General features: G+C 37.5%; 1 protein-coding gene across 2 annotated transcripts in view; it reads left to right on the forward strand.

The window, feature by feature from the left end:
* Window positions 1–21435, forward strand: part of thsd7ba (thrombospondin, type I, domain containing 7Ba) — a 183885-nt gene that overhangs the window by 42947 nt on the left and 119503 nt on the right. For both annotated transcript variants that reach the window (XM_040027377.1, XM_040027378.1), the window contains exon 3: window positions 1730–1906. In XM_040027377.1, the coding sequence (XP_039883311.1) occupies window positions 1747–1906 (160 nt within the window). In that variant the 5' untranslated portion in view covers window positions 1730–1746. The remainder of the gene's footprint in view (window positions 1–1729; window positions 1907–21435) is intronic.

Genomic DNA, 21435 nt, shown 5'->3' on the forward strand with positions numbered 1-21435 from the left:
TCAGGTATGGCTTCCAGAGCAGTGCAGCCCAAGAGAATGGCTAGTAATCAGCAACCAGAGGTATCTAATTGGCATATGGCTATGTGAGTGCCAGACTGGTCTGCTCACTCATCCAAGTAGAATACATCTCCTAGCCATCAAAAAATGTGAGACAAAGGCAGTTCTAATAAAAATTGTGAATACATTATCTTCAGAGTGGATGAGTTATTTAAAGGAGAAAGTGGAAGAGATGGAGAGGGAGACAGAGCGGGAGTGAAAAAGAGCACTCGCTGTTCTTTGCCTGACAGAACCCCATGAGGCAAATTGGTATTGAGAATAGATACAAACAATAGTTATGTGTTGAATTGCCAAACCCTTGGGCCTGAAGCCCTCCAACACACACAAAAAAGAGCAAACCATTTTGACTATAGAATAACACATCAAAGCCAGAGGAGAATTGGACAGTCCATCAAAAACTGTGCATCTGGCAGCCCACTTCTGGGCACCAAGCCATCTCCATCCAAGCATTTCTTTCTCATTAAACAAATTTTACCCCCACCAAAACATAGCTAAAGCAGCAAAGTCAAAATCTAATTTCCCTGAATGAAATCAAGCAAAAATAATTCAGCTGCCAGCGCTTTCACAGGCACGCCATGTGTAAATAATCTTAAATCTCAAATGGCTGCTTGCCTCTCAGAAGTTAATCTACCATTAGATACTCTCTATGATACTTACTATCGTATACTATCGGGACAAAATGTAGAAAAGCCTCTCTGTTGTATTGATGTGGAATGTCAAAAGAAAAATTAAAAACTTGTCCTGTACAGAATCAGTAGATTAGAAAATGCTTACCACAGTCGCACGAATTACATCTAATTCATGACAGATGTGACTTTGAAATAAAATAAACTCTCAGTGATGTTAGTATTGGATGTGTGGATCACCAGCTTAATACCTCGGCTTGCATAAACATAAAATGTTTTGCTATTCTTTATGTGCTGCAAATTCCCACGATGCCTAAATCAGCTGTATTTGATATTAAGACCAATTTTTTGCTAAACCTATGCAGCAGAAATTGCTTTTGTCTCATGTTTTATGATTACAGAATGTCAAAAAACTGCAGGGGAGCTCAGTGGGACGATAAGTCAATAATAACAAATCTCTCAATACCCAAGTGCTACAGTGTAGCAAAAATTGTTTTTGGAAAATGAATCACTGCAGTCATGAACACCAGTCTTTCAAAGCATAAGGTGTTACAGATTTAATTTCATATTCATTAATTTTGCTGTTGGTGCAACACAATTAGAGGCCTAGTGAATCCAGGACTAATCCTTAACACTCCTAGGACACGAATCACAGTAGCAGGAGATAGGAATAAATGAGCTGCAATAAAAAGGTACTAATACCCTGTATTACTCCAAGCTTAGAGTCTCGCCTTCCATCAGTGCTTGTTTCCACACCTCCTTTGGGATGCTGAGATACTCTTGCCACTCTGTCTAATTATTTTTGATCTATGTAGGTGGAGAAGAAGCCATAGTATCCCACAACTATCAACTACAACAGCAAAGCTGTTTTACAAGTCAAATCTTATCCATCCGGCACTATGATCCATGTGTGAAAAAGTCTGATGGACTTGGAAAGTGACACCTAATATTACATTTCTGGGCTGGAGGATTCAGTGGGAAGGTGGCCAAGGTTTCTGATCATATTTATGAATGAGCTGATGATGAATTTCATTTTCCTTCCACAGGAGTAAGAGAGGAAGCAATGGGCTGGACTATGACTCTAAAAGATGACTTTGGGGTCATTGCCTGGACACGGCAAGCTGGGAGCTACCTCAGCCTCTTCCTCCTCTTGTCTCTCTTTTCCATATCTGTCCGTTTAGACAACGTGTATCCTAGAGACCACCATTTTTCATGGAAAGCAGGTAAAATATTTATTCTACCTTATTACAAGTGCATTAATAAAGGTCCTGTTTTGACTTATATTTAAATTAAGATATGCAATCCACCTGCTTGCATGTAAAACAACATAATTTTGTTCTTAATGGTAATTTAAAAAGTCAAATCTCTTTGAACCTGTTGAGGATCATGGCGATAAGATACGCAGCACGTGGAAGCACACATTTGCACACATGCATTTTCAGTGAAACCAGTTTTGTGGGGAAAATATTCCTTCTTTTTTTGACACACATTGGACTGCAGTTGGACATCATCAAGCCTTCAGGCTCAAGTGCCTGGGGTGAAGAGAATAATAATGCTTTTTTTTTTTTTCTTGTAGAGTATTCACTCACAGACCCAAAATGACAAGGACAGCTACAGTTGTTACAGCAGAGTGGCATGGTTATTAAGATATTGAGGCATATGAAATAGTCTTCCTGGCATGCTTAGTGAATTTATGGCCCCAGTTATATATAGTACACATTGTTGTAATGGAAAACATGCTGCGTATTGAGCTGTACAAATCCCTTATTCACACACATTCACATGCACTCACACCTAAAATGTGTTTTACATCTCCTGTGTGTTATTTATGCATCCATTTGGTAATTTCCATGGAAATTATTAACATTTTTGTAAATTAATCACCTTTTGGAAACCTGGACTGTAAGCTGATGTCATTCTTTTTTAACAAGAATTTTGAGGCAAACTCAGAATTCATCCTTTGTTCGCTTCACCAATTCAATTGAAAATGCATTTGCAAAGCAGCTTGAGGAGGAAAATTTGGCCTTCCCACACAAAAGCCCCACTTGCTGTGCGATTAGCACTTTCATTTCTCACTCTGTGGTTGGGTAATGACACTGCCCAAGTGATAAAGAGATTGATTAATTTCACTTGAAAGAGCTTATGTTCAAAACGGATGTAACCGGAACACCAAGTGTGAGGATTTGACATCCTTTCAGAGCTAAGATGGCTTATAAGTTGTTTCTTAAATGGAAATGAAAATCAATTTACAAAGAAGAAAGGGAATCTTAAACTTAACATACCTCACCTCTGAATAAATCCTCCTAATGTCTGTTTGACTGCAGGAAAACTGTTCGTCTCAAACTGCTGTTATCACAATGCTTTGATTTGAACTGCGGAACGACACAAACTCGAGTCGCACAAACACAGATTGAACACTTACTGTATTCGCATTGTATTGTGCTGATGAATGTCATTGATGTGAGCCACATATTTGTCTTAATGTCGGCAGCGGCTCCAAGCTTAATGTCTTAACTCAGACTATTAGGTTCATGTTGGCAAATATTGACAGGAACCATTTGAATACTTAATTTAGCTGACAGGCAAATCTTTTTCTTTAGGAATTGTCATTGTAGCAAAGATCTGTTCTCAATTAGCACAGCCACCCTTTTGTATGTCTGGCGTGTCTATCTAGGCCAGCAGCATTGTGGGGTAAGTCTTTTGTGTGAGCCAGTTCCCAGAGCTGTGGCTAAGCTGCGAGTCTCCGGCTGAAACAGGGAGCTGGAGCTATTTAAGCTTGACCTTCATCAGTGTCTTGAAGAACAAAATAGAACAATGAGACACTGCTGCTAATGGCATTATTATTTCACCCTTAAAATAAATTGCTAAAAGAAATTCCCTTTAACATCTATAGATAACTTTCCTGGCAGTCAGTGCCACATTTCCAGGGTCACAGTCCTGTTTGCATCAGAATGCAGATATCGTGAGTGGAGCATTTTAAGTAGGATTTATTTAAGCATCTGCTTTTAAACATGCCACTGTGCTCATCCGGTGTCAGCTTTAGTCTACTGAAGTAAGTAACGGCTTCTTTTCCAAGTTTTCAGTTGTCATCACTGAGATTAACGTAACTGCTCCAAAGAGGGTCTAAGGTGTTGGGATTTAGCTCTCAAAATGTATTTGTCTTTTTTTTTATAGTAAAGAAACAAGAAAACTGTCTTCCTGGGTACGTGTTAGCGTTCATCCCAAATGATTTCTATTATACATCAAAGCTTGTTTATTTTCTTTCTAAAAAACAAAAATAAAACGACACCGTCATTTAAGTTTTCATTTTCCTTCTTTGACTTGAGGACCAAGCTAGTTCAGGAAATTGATATATCTTTAAATCCCAGAAGAAGAAGACAACATTGGTATTCCAACGTATTTTAACAGTACACTGGAGACTGCATTTTCTATTTTTTAACTAATATTATTTCCCTATTTACACCTCTTAGTTCTTCCTCCTTTTTTTATTACACAAAATATTATTTTATTATATTGTTGGCTGGAGTCTGCTGAAAAACTCCAGGATGTAATCTACTCTTCATCTAAATTATGTGGGAACCTTCAGCAGGAAGATTCAGCTGAAGGGCAATGATTTTCAAAAGATTGAGAAATCAATAAAGGTTTTCCTTAATGAGAGATATCTCAGCCACTCCTGGATTATTTAAAGGACTTACGGGGCTGAAGCCCCAGGATCCAGTCTGTAAATCATCTTAAATTGGTTCAGCTTAAAAGCGTAAGAGTCCCTGCTGCTTTAAAAATGTGACTTAATTGAACTTGGGTAGAATAATTTTTTAAAAAACAATGTGAGCTAACGGAACTTGGAGAATCACGTTAAAGAAACCTAAGAGATTCAGTTGGCATTGTTTTCAAATGTCTGTTTTCTTCAAGCTCCCAAAAAACAAAGGATGATGGGGAGACTTTCAGGTGCACATTGTTTTAAAGTCAAAAGACTTTAAAAGAAGAAAAGTTCTAAAGTTGTGTAAGAATAACAAATCCAAACTCCTCCAAAAACAACACAGATGTATTTAAAATTCAACTTGAAATCAACAGTACATAATCACCTTAGTTGATCCCACTTAATTTCTGTATAAATATACGGACCCAATGGATTTGCTGACGAGCTATGGTTAAAACAATCATTACAGCGCTGCATATGTGAGATGTTTGACTGTAAGAAAAAATAAACTCATATGTGCTTTGATACAGTCAGGCAACATTTACATTTCATTTCAGGGTCTGAGTGTATTTATTTGCAATTTCACCACACTGTTGCACCATCAAAGCTGAAATCAAACATCACTGCTGCACAGAGCTTCTGTTGTTTCTCAAAAATAAGCTCAAAGGAGGCAGTGTGCAAGGATCAAATCTTTGGGGATTCACTTTTAACCAAATGGCACTGAATAATTTACAGAGGTCTTTTTTTGATTTACCGTGGCAAAGAAAAAAAACACACACACACATTAGGCAAATGTATTTTGAAGCAGTTAACATCAGTTGATAAGATGTTGCAATTCAACAGTATCAGGTTACACTCAGTTGCAGTAGTTTTCTTTTGCAGACACAAACAAATCAACCTGTTAGTTATTACTTCTATATTCAGTCCTATGGCGTGTAGGTAGTTAAATTGTTTTCCTTTTTTTTACTGGGCATCAAAAGTTGGCCTGATAAGGGGGACATTCAAGAGTGCATCATAAATATGCACAGTAATTATTATGCGCAGTACTAGCTAGAGATGTGCTCATTTGAAGTTTTGTAAGTAGCAACAGGGAATAACACAAACAGTAGATACTCTGGTGTGACCAGTAGCACTGATTCAAAAGGACCTTGACAAAGAAGATAAGTTGAAAATGACAAATTACGTGCTCAAAAGGAAAAAAGAAAAGCTTTTTGGAAATCAGAGAATCTATTCACAAGCACCCACTGTAACCTGATTACTCACAGAAGATGAATCCAAATAGTCCACAACCCATTTGGAGTGCATGAATTCAGCCATTCCACCCTGAACACACAGTTATTTATACTTCAAAATATCTAGATACATCTATGAAAGCCGTTATTGTATTTCATCTAGGTATGCTGCTAGGCTCCAGTATTCTGTGACGGTTTTGGGGTTGTAGCCTCGCTAAGTAGCTCAAAAAAGATGTTTTTCAAAAATGGGATCAAAACTGGAAATGTCACTCTCACATTAAACATTAATAAACACACAATAGCACAGACTAACCATCCTAAGAAAAGGCAGGATGCTGCTTTTAGCATAAGGCAATTTAACCCCCTTCAAATGAATATTAGAGAGACTGATAACAACATGAAAAAAACCTCACTTCTAAGTAATATTGATCTTTTTCTACCACACTAATTTGTTTTAGGGTGGAAAAAGCATTATAGGATGCTGCTGAACTGAAAGCTCCAACAGGAGGTCGAGTGTAGTAGCCAACACCAGGCAATCTTATATGTTTGCAAACAACAAAGCAAAACCACTCACCCATTAGCGCATTATCCATGCTACATAAATATCATGTTGCGCTTATTACTCACAAATGATCAGCTTCACTACCAAAGCTGACAGGGATGTAATTAGATTTTATGTATTTCTAATCAGCATTAGAAATAATAATGGTCATTTGTTCCCTAAAACCTAAGATCGTGGCGCATCTGGAGGAGGTCAAGTCTCTTTTGCAAACACAGCTTCCTAATTCAATAAAACAGATCATTTCTCCGCGAGTCAAGTGATAACATGAGTTAGTAATGCTGTTAAATTACACTTGTTTTTTCAGCTAAACAATAAGAGTTGAAGGACTGCTCTCAAACAAAATTACATGAAGTTGAAAATATATAATGCATACTTTTACCAACACCATGTTATACAAACTTTTATTTTACGTTGGCTCATTTGTTGTTTAATACTGTTGTTAATGTCACAAATGACTCTGCACCTGACCAGCAGCCAATCCACAGTACACTGAACTCCTGTGGGTGGATGGCAGACCCATTAGCACTTTTAGGTTATGCCTGACTGGGTCCAATGTGTTAAAGCTACCAGACCTGGATCTAGAGTGACAACCTGGTAACCCTGTCCCAGGCCCATGCCACTTGATCGCTTGATCTCCATGTCGGCATAGAGATCAATCAATCTTATTCTGTTTCTTCACCCAAGACCGCTTAACCCCACCAGTGACAAACATAAACATACAACCCACCCCATCATGACAAGTTGTCAATTTCTGGAGAAGAGTTAAGTGGTTTGGGCATCTGAAGAGTATGCCTCCGTGATGCCTCCTAGGCAAGGTGTTTCAGGCATGTGGTACTGGGAGAAGGCCCTGGGGCCGACCCAGGACACACTCTGGAGATTATATTTCTTGGCTGGCTTGGAAATCCCTCATTGTCCTCCCAGATGAACAGGGAGGGTAGAGGGGTGATTTTCTGCTAAGAGAATTCTCTGCTGCCCCGATGACCCAAACCTGGATAAGTGTCAGAACATGGATGGATGGATGGATGAGGTCACCCAGCACTCCCAGTACTGGCACCAAGCCTGGATTAATGGCCTGTGGCAAACCCTTGGAAAATAAGGGAGCAGTCTCACTTGCAGAAAACTGCTCGTCAATTAACTGACTTGAACAAAACAATCAAAAATGAACAAGTGGCAGAATTTACAATAAAAAAAAAAATATTGTCAACAACACTGTAAGTGAAGGCTCAATTATTTATGAATTATGAATTCAAACCATGAAGAAGGTGATTTTTGTAGTGTAGTAACAAGTGCTGTAGAGCTCAAAAACAGCTCCCTGTAGAGACAGACCCTTATCAATACACAATTAGAAACAGATTGGTGTTTGAAGAGTGTTAACTCCTAAATTCATGTGCCGATCACGTTTCTTAATAAATAGACTAAATGACTGAAATAAACTCTGAGCATAATTTTAAATCAAGAGATTTCATGTCGGAAGTCGTGTTTATGCACTTCCAAACTGAAAACCCAAAATGACAGTTATTGCAAGTTATATATTTTTATTATGTTGATGACAAACAGTTAAATTTGCTCCACTATATTTCAATACAAAGTCTCAAAGTGTACACGCAGATCTTTCTCCTTAATCCAGCCGACATCATTCCCATAAAAGCCAAATCAGTAAAATGGGCAAGAGGTAACTTTTTTTAAATTCAGTGAGTGAATTCAGAGACAATCCTGGTAGTCTAGTCTCTTTATGATAAACTGAATGGATTCACTTCATTATATTTATTTATTATTTTATTAACCTTTATTTAACCAGGAAGATCCCATTGAGATTAAAAATCTCTTTTTCATGGGAGACCTGGCCAAGATAGGCAGCAGCAAGTGTCTCACAGTTACAGAAATGACTCAATTAAACACAGGCAGCAACAACACACATGCAAAAATAAATAAATAAAAATAAAACATAAAATAAAATTAAATTCAGTAAAATTCAATAAAGTTCAAATAAAAATAAAAAAATCACTTTGATAGCATCAAACTGAGGAAAAACCATTTTCATCATTTTTCACCATGAATTTTAACAGGATTTAACAAAGCTACTTGTCCACACTCTGTTATTTAATGGCTTCCTCCTCGCTCGATGTATAATGCATTAGTTTGTGTCATAGCAGTAAATATGTGTGAATCAATGGTTTCTTTTGACTCATTAAGTTGTTTAAAAATAATTATTACGTGTTTTCATTTTAAGTAATATGGTATCTGTAGAGTGTTGTGATATAGAGACTAAGCACAGTCCGTTTACAAATCACTTCTAGCCCACAGTTATTTCTCAGATCCAGCAGGGATAGGATTTTGTGCTTTTGTTTATGGATTACATACAGATATTCATTATTTACTCTCATTTTGTTTGTTCTAAACAATCTAAAGGGAAGATACAAATGTGTCGGAGATGGCAGGTTTCCTAAAAGTTTAATATGTTTTTAGAAAATACGCTCACAGAACTCATTTATTTTAATGTAATCATAACAAACACCACTGCCAGGTGATTTGTCCTGCGGGCTCTGGCGTTGTCAGCAGTTTGACAACAGCTGTGGATCCTTGTCACAGTGGGATTTCTTCTGCCGCAAATGAAGAGCTTTAAAAGTAAATAAGCTGTGATTCACACAGGGAAGAAAGCGGCCGGTGCTGCACAGCTCTGTGACAATGCAGTGATTTAACAAACTATTTTATTTTAAGTTTTAGATTACTCTTCTTTAGCGGCAAGCCACAGCGGTTATTTTTTGTTTTGTTTTACTGCACAACAAGATCACACTGTTATTAAATGGGTCCCTCTCAAACTTAAAATTCCATCCATACAATTTTGCAGAAGAATAAAAATAGGGCGTTTGTGTTTAAATATTGTGTTGTCAGAAATGTCTGTTATGCGCAAGATGTCCTTTGGTGGTGGTGCGTGATGTGCCTAGTTATGGCATTAGTTAGATGCAGCTGTCACTACCAACTTGTCATTTTCCCCCACAAAGTAACATTGGTATGAAAAGATCTTTTTCTTTATCTTAACCAAACAGCAATTAAATTGCCTAATTTAGTAAACGCCTTTACCTTTCAAAGCCTAGCCAACAACCTTTTAGAGCCTAAACCTAACAAAGCAGATTTTAGGAGAACTTCAAAGAAAACTAGACAGAGATGTGGGGTGGGGGGGAAAAACAAATGCAACACAGAAACAGGCCTGAACTATGGGTTGTGGTAAATCAATTTCCTCTTATAAAACTATTTCAGTGAGAAAATGCAGGAAATAAGCGAAATCTTCTCAACCCTGATGAGAGGCAAAGTCATGCAGCACAGTTCTAGATAAAGACAATGTTAGCACCCCCAGAGATACTGACAGAGGTGGAGCAGAGTGAGCAAAACTAGGAGAAGTGAAAGAGGAATGCTCATTAGACGTACTAAAAGGTAGTGTGGCAGACAATAATGAATACAAAAAACATGGACTGTGGTCTGATGGCCTTGGAGAACAGAGACAAACCCGTCATTAGCCAAGACACTGAAACTGACAATGAGGAGATATTTACAGCATGGGGGAAATGGAAGTGACAACAAAATAGACCAGCACGAATAGCTCTTATGACATTGAGGAATGGAGGGAAAATATAAGAGAACATGCAGCCCTTCCTTGCTAAATTTATGCATGAACTTAATTTCCTGTGGAAGGTACTTAATCTGAGTGTTTTCTCTGTTTGCCTTTGATAAAAACTCTCAAACTTTCAAAGTATTTCTCGTATTTTATTTGTGTGCTATTAATTATGCAGGTTGCCGGAACAATTCAGCAAGTTGCTACAAGTATGTGCAGATGTTATTCTATTAAAAGTTGAATTTCTTTTTTTCTGCTTTCACACATGTCCCTTGGGTTGTGTAAGCCTAGTACACAAAGTCAGCCTGATTAGGACAAAGGTGAATAAAATGTAGCATTGACTATTGATCTGAATATACCCATTTTTTTCTTCTTCTTCTTGTTCTTTTTTTGTTAAACCACTCATTGTATTTTTAAACATTGCCTTGGGTGTGTCTTTGACAGAAAACGCCAAGAACAAAGTTGATATTGATAGGAAACAAATTATTTCCTTGAAGTATTTCAATTAGATCACCATAAAAAACTGATATTTATTAATGGCAAGCTGTATTATTTAAGCTATCAAACAACCTTGACAAAATCAGTTTTGTATGTTGATTGTTGATGTGAGATCTCATTTGAACTTGCGTCCTTCCTTTTGACTGGAATGGAACAGACTGAGGTTATCATAAAAGCCGGTGGCTAGTCTCATGAGAGCTACAAGGCAGTACAATCCAAGCAGTCAGATCCTTAATCCTATGAGAATATTCTCACAGAACAGTTAGCTTTCAGAGCAGCTCTCCTCTCTGAAGTCTCTTTCAAACGAAGCGAAGGCCTTTCACATCACTCTTATACAAAATGTTCCAATTCTGAACAAATCTTCCCCAGTTTAAATTTTCCATAAGAGGATTGAAGGAGGAATTGGCAGTGACACACAGCCATAACTAGTTTGTAACAGGAGACAGAAGAAATTATAAAGAGCTCCTGTGGCTACTGGATATATCCAGCCTGGAGTGTCACTGTAAAAAAGATGGGAATCAAATTTGGAAGGTCATTACTGAATAGCTCTTGCGGCTTCAATTAATACTGATATTGAAATACATAAAAGGCATGTCTTGGTCTTCTGATTTTTGTCAGATGAAGCCCCATGTGTGCAAACTTCCTTAAGACACGACTCCCATATAAATGAAGGCAGTGTGAGGGCTGTTGAAACTTTGCTTCATTTTGGTCTCTATATAACTCTATATAATCATTGAATCATTCATAGAATATAATCATATATTCAAATTTGACTGATTGTAATCAGTTAGCCAGATTCCATTTAAGCCATTATAACAGGCATGCACAAAATACAGTTCAATTTCCAGAGAGCTGAAATGAGTGTCTGTGAGATCATACGCCATGCAAATGAATGCTTTAGTAATAGTATGATGACCAATAAAATGAACTAAGAAGTAATAGATTACATAAGATACATTTCTACTACAGTAATGCAACAATGCAGAGCACCGCTTTCACGATTTTCAGCTGTGCTCTTGCATCTCTGGAACATCACATATGGATTACACAGCATATTTTCCAGCTCAGTCATTCATTGGTTCTTTTTTAGCAGGGTGTTATACAAATTTCACATAAATCACACATCATACAAACACAACTAGAAAAAGCTGGGATGCTGTGTAGAATGCAGATACAATCAGAATGCAATTAGCTTCTTAGAAACACAGTAATCAGTATATTTGATGGGACCAACAAGACTCAAAATAGTTGGGTCCTCATGCACTAGCTCACGCTCCTTCCCAACCAGAGAAGTGACATTCCAAGTCCCAGTTGCTAGTTTAAAGAGCCAGGAATCGGTCCACTAGGATCTCCGACCCTGGCCACCGCCCAGCGGCCGCTATGGTAACTCCTGCAGATGGTTGGCCTACAGTAGGGTGGGCCCATGTCCCTTCTTTGGGCTGTGCAGTGTTCCCTAGATCTTTTACTCATGGCTTAATAGTAGAATAGTCCAAGTGCTGAACTGACCTGCCTGCAGTCCATTAATTGTGTAATGCCACTTGATAGCTTGATGAAATGTACTTTCTGAAATGCATTTTAAGACATTTTTAGTACAGCATCCACTTTCCAAAGCATGTATACAGCCCTTCATCATCTACACTTTAAGGACTTTGTCGCCTTTTGAATTACCAATTAATCTAACACAAATGTCTTTAAACAGCAGGGGAAAGCCATTGTACCCAGAAACATGCAGAAACTGGGAGAACATGCACACAGAAAGACGAGACGAGTCAACCTCACTAAACTTTCTCGCTGTTAGGTGAAATTACTAACCACTGCACTTCTATGCCGCCCAAGTTATTTTTGCTGATACTTGTGACTGAAATAAAAGCAGAGCTAAATTAGTCATTTAGAATGAAATTTGAGAATGCAGCTATACCCCAGAAGCATTAAGTCACAATAGTGAAATTTGGTTAGTCAACATCTTCAGATTCTTGAATGCAAATGAAGTAAACCTGCTGACAGGATGTTCTCCTGTTCTGCTGCTGCAAACGGGCTCAAGTGCAAAGATTTCAGTAAATCAGCAGTGAGGGGAGTCAGGCAGGAGCAAGCCCTTCTCTTTGATGTCTTACTGGAAGTTGGAAGTATTGAGTTTTGCGGCTGATGTTAGTGACCTTGTACTTTGTGTTTTATGCATGTCTGTGTAAAGGTTAGGCACAAAAAGAGACCATAAAAGTAATTTGTCACTGCATGGAATGATGGGACAAAGCATCTGATATCCTTGGTTGCACACTGCAAAATGAATTAAGCCTCGGTGTCACAGAGTATTATTACTCTATCATTCTGTTCCTCATTTTTTTTGTTGGGTTTCTTAATATGCTCTATAAATGCTCTCTAGTGAGGAAGCTTCATTGTAATTCCAGATTAAAAAAAAATAGAAGGCCATTTGCTGCTTTAACAAAACGTGACACGCCTGTTGTAATTACACTAGCTTTAATGAGATGAACTCTTTGCTCTGCAAAAAAATAGCTTGAAAGTCTCAACCAGACTGAGGCAGGATGAATACAGAGAGAAGCAGAATATAGCAGGGGAGCAAAAACCTAAATGCTTAAAAAAAAAAAAAAAACCTTTTGTGTTCGTCTTCCTCATAGTGCATTTTCCTTGACAAGCTGCTCTCCATACTAGAGTGCTGTATCTTTGTCAGCACAATTGTTTATACCCCCTACTGCAGACAGAGCTAGAAGTAAATAGGTTACCAACTGATAAGATTTCCCATTTCCCTGGCAAGTTACACTTATTTCTATCACTGTATCCCCAACTGTTTGATAATTAATGATGCGGTATTTGTTTCCTGAGCTGGATGTTTCACTCCACAAAAATGATCCTTTCTGTATTATAAAGGAGGGGAACTCCTTTGTAATGCATTACGCATAGCAAGAAGAAAAAAAAAAGAAACTGCTAAAACTGTTCTTTGTGTTTAAAAAGCAGCCTCTACTGAGACCTGTTAAAATAGCCCCGTCTGTTTACTGTGTATTTGACCCGGTGGGGAACGCACTAGAGAGACAGCGAGGTAAAACCAAATGGATTTCATTCTTACCTGAGAAACACTCCCATATGAGTCATTTTCTGATTGCAGAGTGCTGTCTATCAGGGCCGCTTGTTTTATTTTACCCTTTGATCAACTGCTGTGCTGAAAAAGACAAGTAAAAACAGAAGGTAAACAAGAGGAGAGTGGAAAAGTGTGAAGACAGGCTGAGAGCCAGGGGTTTGTAGACTGGCTATACTGCCAGCAATAGTAGCCAATGAAAATGACACAGTTTTAATTATGGAACATGTCACGTTAAACAGAAAATGGAAAATCATGCTTACAGCTATAAGATGTGGATTCAGCTTCTAAAAACTTTACTCGCAGTATCTATATAGAGCACATCGTGTAGATTGTACACACAAGCATGTATATCATAAAATAATGTGATTATATTATTATTAATAATAATACAAAAACAGAAAAGTAAAAAAGAAGAAGTAGTAAAAAGAAGAAAGTCTGAGACACTACAAACCATTGTTATACTCTTAAATGCAAGGCTTATTTTTTCTTTTATCTGTATCTTGTTTTTAATAATTGTGCTTTATGCAGTTGTTTAAAAATTATTTTTCTTTTCATGCGTTCCACACTGAGGTGAGTTACTCTTGAGTGATTGAGAGTCCCACCTGTGACTTTCTACACCCACTGTTTCTGTTTCTACTTCTGTCTACATTTCCGTTTCTCTTTTTCACATCAATAATGTAAAAGAATTTCCCTGAAGATTCCTACAATTAAACGCATCCAAAATCTTCTGAAGAACGATTCACGAGATAAATAAAACTACTGTGATGTAATGTGTGTTTGGGAAGGAATACAACTTCCAATCGTCCTGTACTCTCAATCACGAAATGGTAGTGAATGCAGGACGAACTCGGACCACAATCCTTCCTCAATTCAGTTTAGTTCATTTCAGTCATAATGTCTCTGCTAATTTCTTTAAAAATCAATGATCTCACAAGTTTCAGACTCTTAAGTGTCAACAGTCAAGAAACTAATATTAGGGTTTTTTAGAAATATATGGAACATTATATAAGCCACAACTTTTAAACGATTTTCCACTTACTTTTCTGCTGCATGTAATTTGTTTTCATTCAGCGTTATCATTTTGTTCATTCTCAATTGTCCTGTCCTGGGAAGAGCAGCTGAATAATTCTTTGTTGTTGAGAGCAGTGGGAGAGCTGGATCAACCTATTGGACTCAATGGTCACAACAACCCAATTTAATTAATTCTGTTAATTCTTGGCTTTCATTCTCTGCCGGATTTTTCTTTTTTGTACGAGTGACTTCTTAATCACATTGTAGACAGTTTTCAATTTTGTGTTGTACTTATGAGGTGAAAGAGGGCTTTTTCATAAATGAGAAAAAATTAAATCCAGGAGACATCACTGGTCTCACATTCTAAACATATATTAATTTTCAGGAAATTCAGGGGCAGCGTTATGATTGCGGTGTTTTTATGATCTTTCTAAACTATACACTGGATTGATGTACATATGTGGTTAATGTGACCAACTCTGGCTGCTGAATCATATTAACTTTGTCCTGCATTCATGATAGGTGCTAGAAATCTGTGTTGGGTAGGTGGAACCTGGCAAGCAGGAAACTAAGAGAATACAGCTGTTTAAAATGGATGTATTTTCCCAAAGCACTGGGTTAGTTAGGCAAAAGTAAAAGTAGTGTAGTGCCTGTGTGTAATATGACCCTGTATTTCAGGTATACACTAGACAAACTAATATCATGCATGGTTTAATGCTCTTGACAGTGTTTATGTTACATAAAACACAACCCCAAATACTGTTAAACGTATTGAAGGACTGTTGCACTGTCTCTAGTGAAGTTCTTCAATTTATGCTAATATTTAAAAGCTAATTTTCTAGCTGCCTCTTTGTGTTTTCTGGGCTCTGATTAGTTTCACAGGTATCCATGAGCTGGACAATTAAATTTCACCTAGAACATAACTGTCTGGGCTCAAATCTAGTTATATTTGCTTAAAAAAAATAAGCTGAAGTACATAAAATATTCATTTTTAAAAGCAATAAGGCAATCAGTTCAGTAGGGTTGGTGCTTGTAATCCTTTCATTGCTGACACTTCACCCAACCCACTGAATTAATGGGAGGGACAGAAGAAATGCATCAGAAAAGGCTGATATGGTAAATGGCCTGTATTTGTATAGAGCTTTACTAGTCCCTAAGGACAAAAAGACCCCAAAGAGCTTTACACATCCAGTCATCCACCCATTCACACACTGGTGATGGCAAGCTACATTGTAGCCACAGCCACCCTGGGGCTGTGTTACATATTTACAGTGTTTTTGGTCACTAAATTATGTAAGAAAGAATTCAACTGCACTGACAGAGGCTAGGCTGCCGGACACTGGCGCCACCGGGCCCTCTGACCTCCACCACTAGGCAACGGGTGAAGTGTCTTGCTCAAGGACACAACGATCGAGACTGTCGGACCTTCCGATTACAAGGCGAACTCCCAACTCTTGAGCCACGATCGCCCCACGTTATGGGTTATATTGAAAGAGCAGGGTGATGTGTGTATGTGTGTGTGTGTGTGTGTGTGTATCATATATATATATATATATATATATATATGCACACACACATATATATATATGCCATGTCACATAAGTGACGTAACTTTTGTATTTTAAAAACAAGACCAGGTATCGTGTTACATATTTACAGTGTTTTTGGTCACTAAATTATGTAAGAAAGAATTCAACTGCCTGGGCAAAACTGGCCTATATTTAGTGAGCAACGATCAGGGTTATATGAGGGCAAGAACAAAGATACAATGTTATATTCTATCTACTTCTCAGAGGGGAGCATGAATGTTTTAACCATATTTCACAGTAGTGATATTTAAGAGAAACTGAAAGTAAATTAAAAAAAGAGATCAGTGCTAAATTAAAAATGAGGTAATTGACAGCGTCATCAGTCCACTCCAGCTGAAGATGAAAGTATTTCTAACTGGTTTTGAGATGTTTTAATATGAGACCAAATAGTCATACACCCCATGAACCGCACAGATCTTATGCCTCAAAACGAGCCACTGTGACAGTGTTATTGGTAATCGATTACCTTTGAATGTACCTACTATATATTTGAGTGTTTGTAAAAGAAAATTTAACCAATAATTTGTAACATTTACCATGTTGTTGATCTTTGAAGTCTCAAAATCTCTCTAGGGTAGTATGTACAACTGGTTTTATAATTATTCATCTCAACAAAATTGATCCACCTCAGGATTACATCTCCTCAGCCTCCACCTCAGAGTTGTGTTAAAAAATATTATTGGATTTCATAAACCTGAAGTTGTAATGTTGAACTTGTGTAGAAGTCAAGTGGGAGCACAGTTCACAGAGATTTAAATGAGGCCCTTACAAAGTTGCATTTCAATAAGATGTAACTAGGGGAGAGAACACTAGTGTAATGATAAACAGACAGTGGTGGGAAAAGGGTGCTGGTGGGTTTTGCTGTAGGGATGCTTGGGGGGCTTCCCTTGATCAGGGATCATGCTCTCTCTCAAACTGGCTTTTTGGCAGCATGAGGCCCGAGCCACTGAATGGCAGAAGCAGCTCAATGACAAAGTTAGATTATTCAAAGATGTTCCTCATCACAAATGAACTTCTAGTTTGAGTGGAAACTGTAAAGTTGTTAAAGTTATGTGTAGTTTCTGCTTTTTCAGCTGAGTTTGCATACAGCCATCCTTAGGAGAGTTTAAAACAAATACATAAAACGTTATATATGTATATATATATATATATATATATATATATATATATATATATATATATATATATATATATATATAGATATGATGATCCCTGGCAAATTTAACAATAGAAGGTCAGTCCAATTACATTTTGGATCAGAGCATGAGCATAATTGCATTTACTTCAGGTTATTCTCTTATTAAGAGAGACAAAGAGAACTGCACAGTGTTCGTGATTAGAACAAGTCCATTAGACTTATATCTGGCGGCAATAAAATCATCCTCGTCATTAGTGGACCACAGGTGCTACAGGAAGTGCCACTCTCACATGCTGAACTCATTATAGAAATGAAAATAGACTATGGCCTGCACACACTATTGAATTTCAGCTAAGATTTGTTTTAAACATCAGATGAAATAAAGCAGCAGACACAGACGAGACTCAATAAAGTCAAGAGTGAATACATTGCTTTATTTGTCGTGAACTAGAACACAAGTAATGCTTCAGTTTATCAAAGTTGGAAATGTTCTCCTCTATAGCTGTGAAAGTACAAACAGTAACACTATTTTGATATTAGCTCTGGAGAAATGGCTCCAGAAGCCACTGTTGTGATCTTTAAGCAAAAATGAGCACATCTTCTTTGGCAGATTTTATAAAGTCATGTGTGGGGTTTTGTTTTTAATGGAAAGTGCCAAAAAGGACACTTAAGTTAAGGTTTTGCAGGAGAAACTTATTGCACATAATTAATATAAGTTTGACATGCTATGCATCATTTTCTACCCCAGACGCCCAGCACTTAATCATGAAGAAAGAAGCCAGTTGAACTCTTAATTAGTATTTGTGGAGTGATGTTTGATCTGTTATTACCTTCACTATGAAAGTAACAGGATTGACTCTGTCTTTGTGCGTATTAGATAATAGCTGCAAATCTTATCCCAGTTAACAGCTGATAGTTAACCAAAAATGTATTTTCTAATGTATTAATGATCCACTTTTAATATGAGTGTAGACAACAAGGATGAAGAAACCAGTAACACTCTAACAGTGATTTGGTCATTTTCAGTTGTGCACATATTCGTGTTTTTTGTTTTTTAGTGTGTCGCCCACAAAAAACATCTTGACTGTGTTTTTTGCAATAGTAACTACTCATCTTTCCTATTGTGTAATGGATGAGCTTAGTAATTATATTAGGGAAAAATTGAAAATGGTTATGACCGGGCATGTTCCTTCCAGGGTAACCCATCATCAAAGAAGCTGTTACCTTCAAAACGGAAAAGCATATATTTTAATTATTGAGCTGTCTTTGAATGTGTGTGACTTATTATGATTATGATGACTGCAGGTGGAGGACAGGTGGGATCTGCGGAAGGTTTCAATGGATAAGCCTTTAAAAAACTAATCTGCATGAGAAAATTGGTCAGGGGATTATTTCTTAATAGAAGTAGAAATATCCTTGATTAATGTTCAGTGAGCTGTAAAATGCCAGTAAGAAAGAATCTCTTTCCGACTCGTTTAAATGAGTTTTAGCTTTGCAGCTGGAAGGTGTTTGTTTCTATGATCCGAAGAACTGGCACCACACTGACTCAAAGGTTTGCATCCTGGAACTGTTTACACTCTCCACTAAGAATAAGGCTGGATGTTAAGTTGAAAATTTTGATTGGTAATGGTACCATAAATTCTAAGTGCAAGAACCGAAACAGTGCATTTCTTGTGCTAAATAACATACTGTATGTATGTTTATACATGACACCGACATGGGTTATATGGAAAGGCTTTTAGATTATTTCTATTTTAAAGCACGGCACTGCTTAGTATTCATGATTAAAACACGACCATCAGGCAAAGAAATCTGGTGGCAGTCAGATCATCCTTATGCTACAACGAGGGACTGTGTGCTGATATAATGAGCTGAACTCATTATTGAAACAGAAATGAACTACACTCTTAACATTAGCGTAACAAGGTCTTTCTCTCACTATATATATACACTATATATTTGTGTGCATTTGTGTGGATGTAAATTTAACTGTGAATACAGGCAAGTCAACTTTTTTAGAAGAGAAAAGGGTTATAATAATAAAAGGGGAGTTCAAGGGTTCAAGGTTCTTTATTTGTCACATGCATAGTTATACAAGTATAACACACAGTGAAATGTAGCCTGACACGCTCCTCGACATGTGCAAAAATTGGGGGGGGGGGGTGTAGAGGAAGAACATATATATATATATACAGACATAGTATATACACTGGGTGAATGTGCAGTAGTAGCAGCAAGCAGGTGAATTCTGTACATTAATATGAATAGATATCTGACTATTTTACAGGATAGACAATATAAACATATTTAAAATTAAAGGAATTGAAATGTACATTGTGCCTTGGTTTAGAGTGTCTGGAAGAGAGTCCAAAAGGAATGTCTAGCAAGAAAATGAATGTTAAAGGGAAACCCAAGCAGTGGCCATTATGAGAATCCTTTTAGCCTAGAACCTGTTGATAATTTGACTACACACTTACAAAAATTCATTTCTTCTTTTATTGAACCAAAGCACATTTTGTTTTCATCTGGAGACTGTTTACCACTAAATACTTAGCAGATGATCCGAAATTGTCCAAAATTAGGAGATGATCACAGTACTTATCAGTTTATACTGTTTAGTCTAAGCAGCTGTATTTCATTCTTGCCTGTAATGAAGTATGAAGTACACTTTATACGGGGCGACCATGGCTCAGGGGGTTGGGAAGCGTATCTGTAACCGGAAAGTCGCCGGTTCGATCCCCGGGCTCTCTGTCCTGGTCGTTGTGTCCTTGGGCAAGACACTTTAGCCTACCGCCTACTGGTGATGGCCAGAGGGGCTGATGGCGCGATATGGCAGCCTCACTTCTGTCAGTCTGCCCCAGGGCAGCTGTGGCTACAACCGTAGCTTGCCTCCACCAGTGTGTGAATGTGAGAGTGAATGAATAGTGGCATTGTAAAGCACTTTGGGTGCCTTGAAAAGTGCTATATAAATCCAATCCATTATTACTTTGGCATTAATTTTATTCATGGCATTGTTTTGATCTTGATTTTATATTTTTGATCAAATCAACATTGTATTGATAGAATATTGGCAGAATATTTTGAAAATTAACTTGTGTTGTTTATAATTTGGAAATCAGATTTATTTATTTTGGTAGAAAAAGCCATTTTGCACGGTGGTGAATACTCAGTTCACACTAAGAGCTCTGAATGCCAATGGCTGTGGAAGTTTTAATTGTTGCTTTAAATGAGAGTTGGGTGTAGTTATGGGCCACAAAATCCATGCCACACACTCATACCAGTTGAGTTGCACCAGGTTTTATGATATTTAAAATCTATGCATTACACCCACATTTCCCTCCAAGATGTTCGCTTACATAACTGCCCTTCTTATTTTATATGCATTCAAAAATGGAGATGGCAATGACACAAGTGTTGAATATATCGTTTACACAGTCAGCGCACACTTAACAGTTTTTGTTTTGTTTTTTGTTTTTGTTTTCACACAGTGTGGGGGGAGAAAAAGAAAAAAGAAGCAGCCCTGTTTCCAGTGAGAGCTACAGCAATCTGTGAAGGACTCAAAATATAGTGTTGCATTACAGTACTGCGGATGAAAGAATGTGTTTGATAGCTAAGCCAAGCCTTTTTAACATTTTGACTTTTTTTTTTCTGAGCTGCTGACTGACTGCTCTTTTGTGATTCAGTCAACAATTTTGTCAGGATCACTTGAAGCTACGGTTGCTCTGTGGAGCAAGTGGACTTGCCAGAATAAGCACTGCTATAAATCCAAGGATTTCCATTTTCATTTTTCAGCTCTCCTTATTATTATTTCACACAGCACACAGGCATCTTGTTTTTAACCTTTACAATCATCTACATAATCTTTGTAACAGCATGCATTTTACTTACCACAATTGCTCTTTTTTCTGTGTTCTGTGTCTGAAATAACAATATTTGTTAGGCTCTGCTTCCAGTCTATAGTGTTTGAATGTATCATATATACATGCGGACAAAGGATGTGGACTTCTGCTGCTAGTAATATATTGTTTTCACCACAGCTTAGGTGTGCTTAGTTTTTGACAATGTCAGGAGACTCAAGTCTAAGCATCATCGGAAGTTGCCCTTTTAAACTACAGGACAAAATCTAAACTTTCACTACAGGAAATCCACTGTTAGGTTTAGATGAGGAAACTGCCTTGGTAGAGCATGCAGTAGGCAGGACGCAGGATGCTCAGTGCCTTGGTGTTGATATTTTACACTATTACTTGTGCTTTTCTTATATAGTAATCAGACATCACTGCTGCAAGGCTGAAAGCTGTTAAAGGTCCAATCTCAGTGCACTGAATAT

This window comes from Simochromis diagramma, unplaced genomic scaffold (assembly GCF_900408965.1).
Source record: "Simochromis diagramma unplaced genomic scaffold, fSimDia1.1 OVJJ01000343.1, whole genome shotgun sequence".
Classification (NCBI taxonomy): Eukaryota; Metazoa; Chordata; class Actinopteri; order Cichliformes; family Cichlidae; genus Simochromis; species Simochromis diagramma.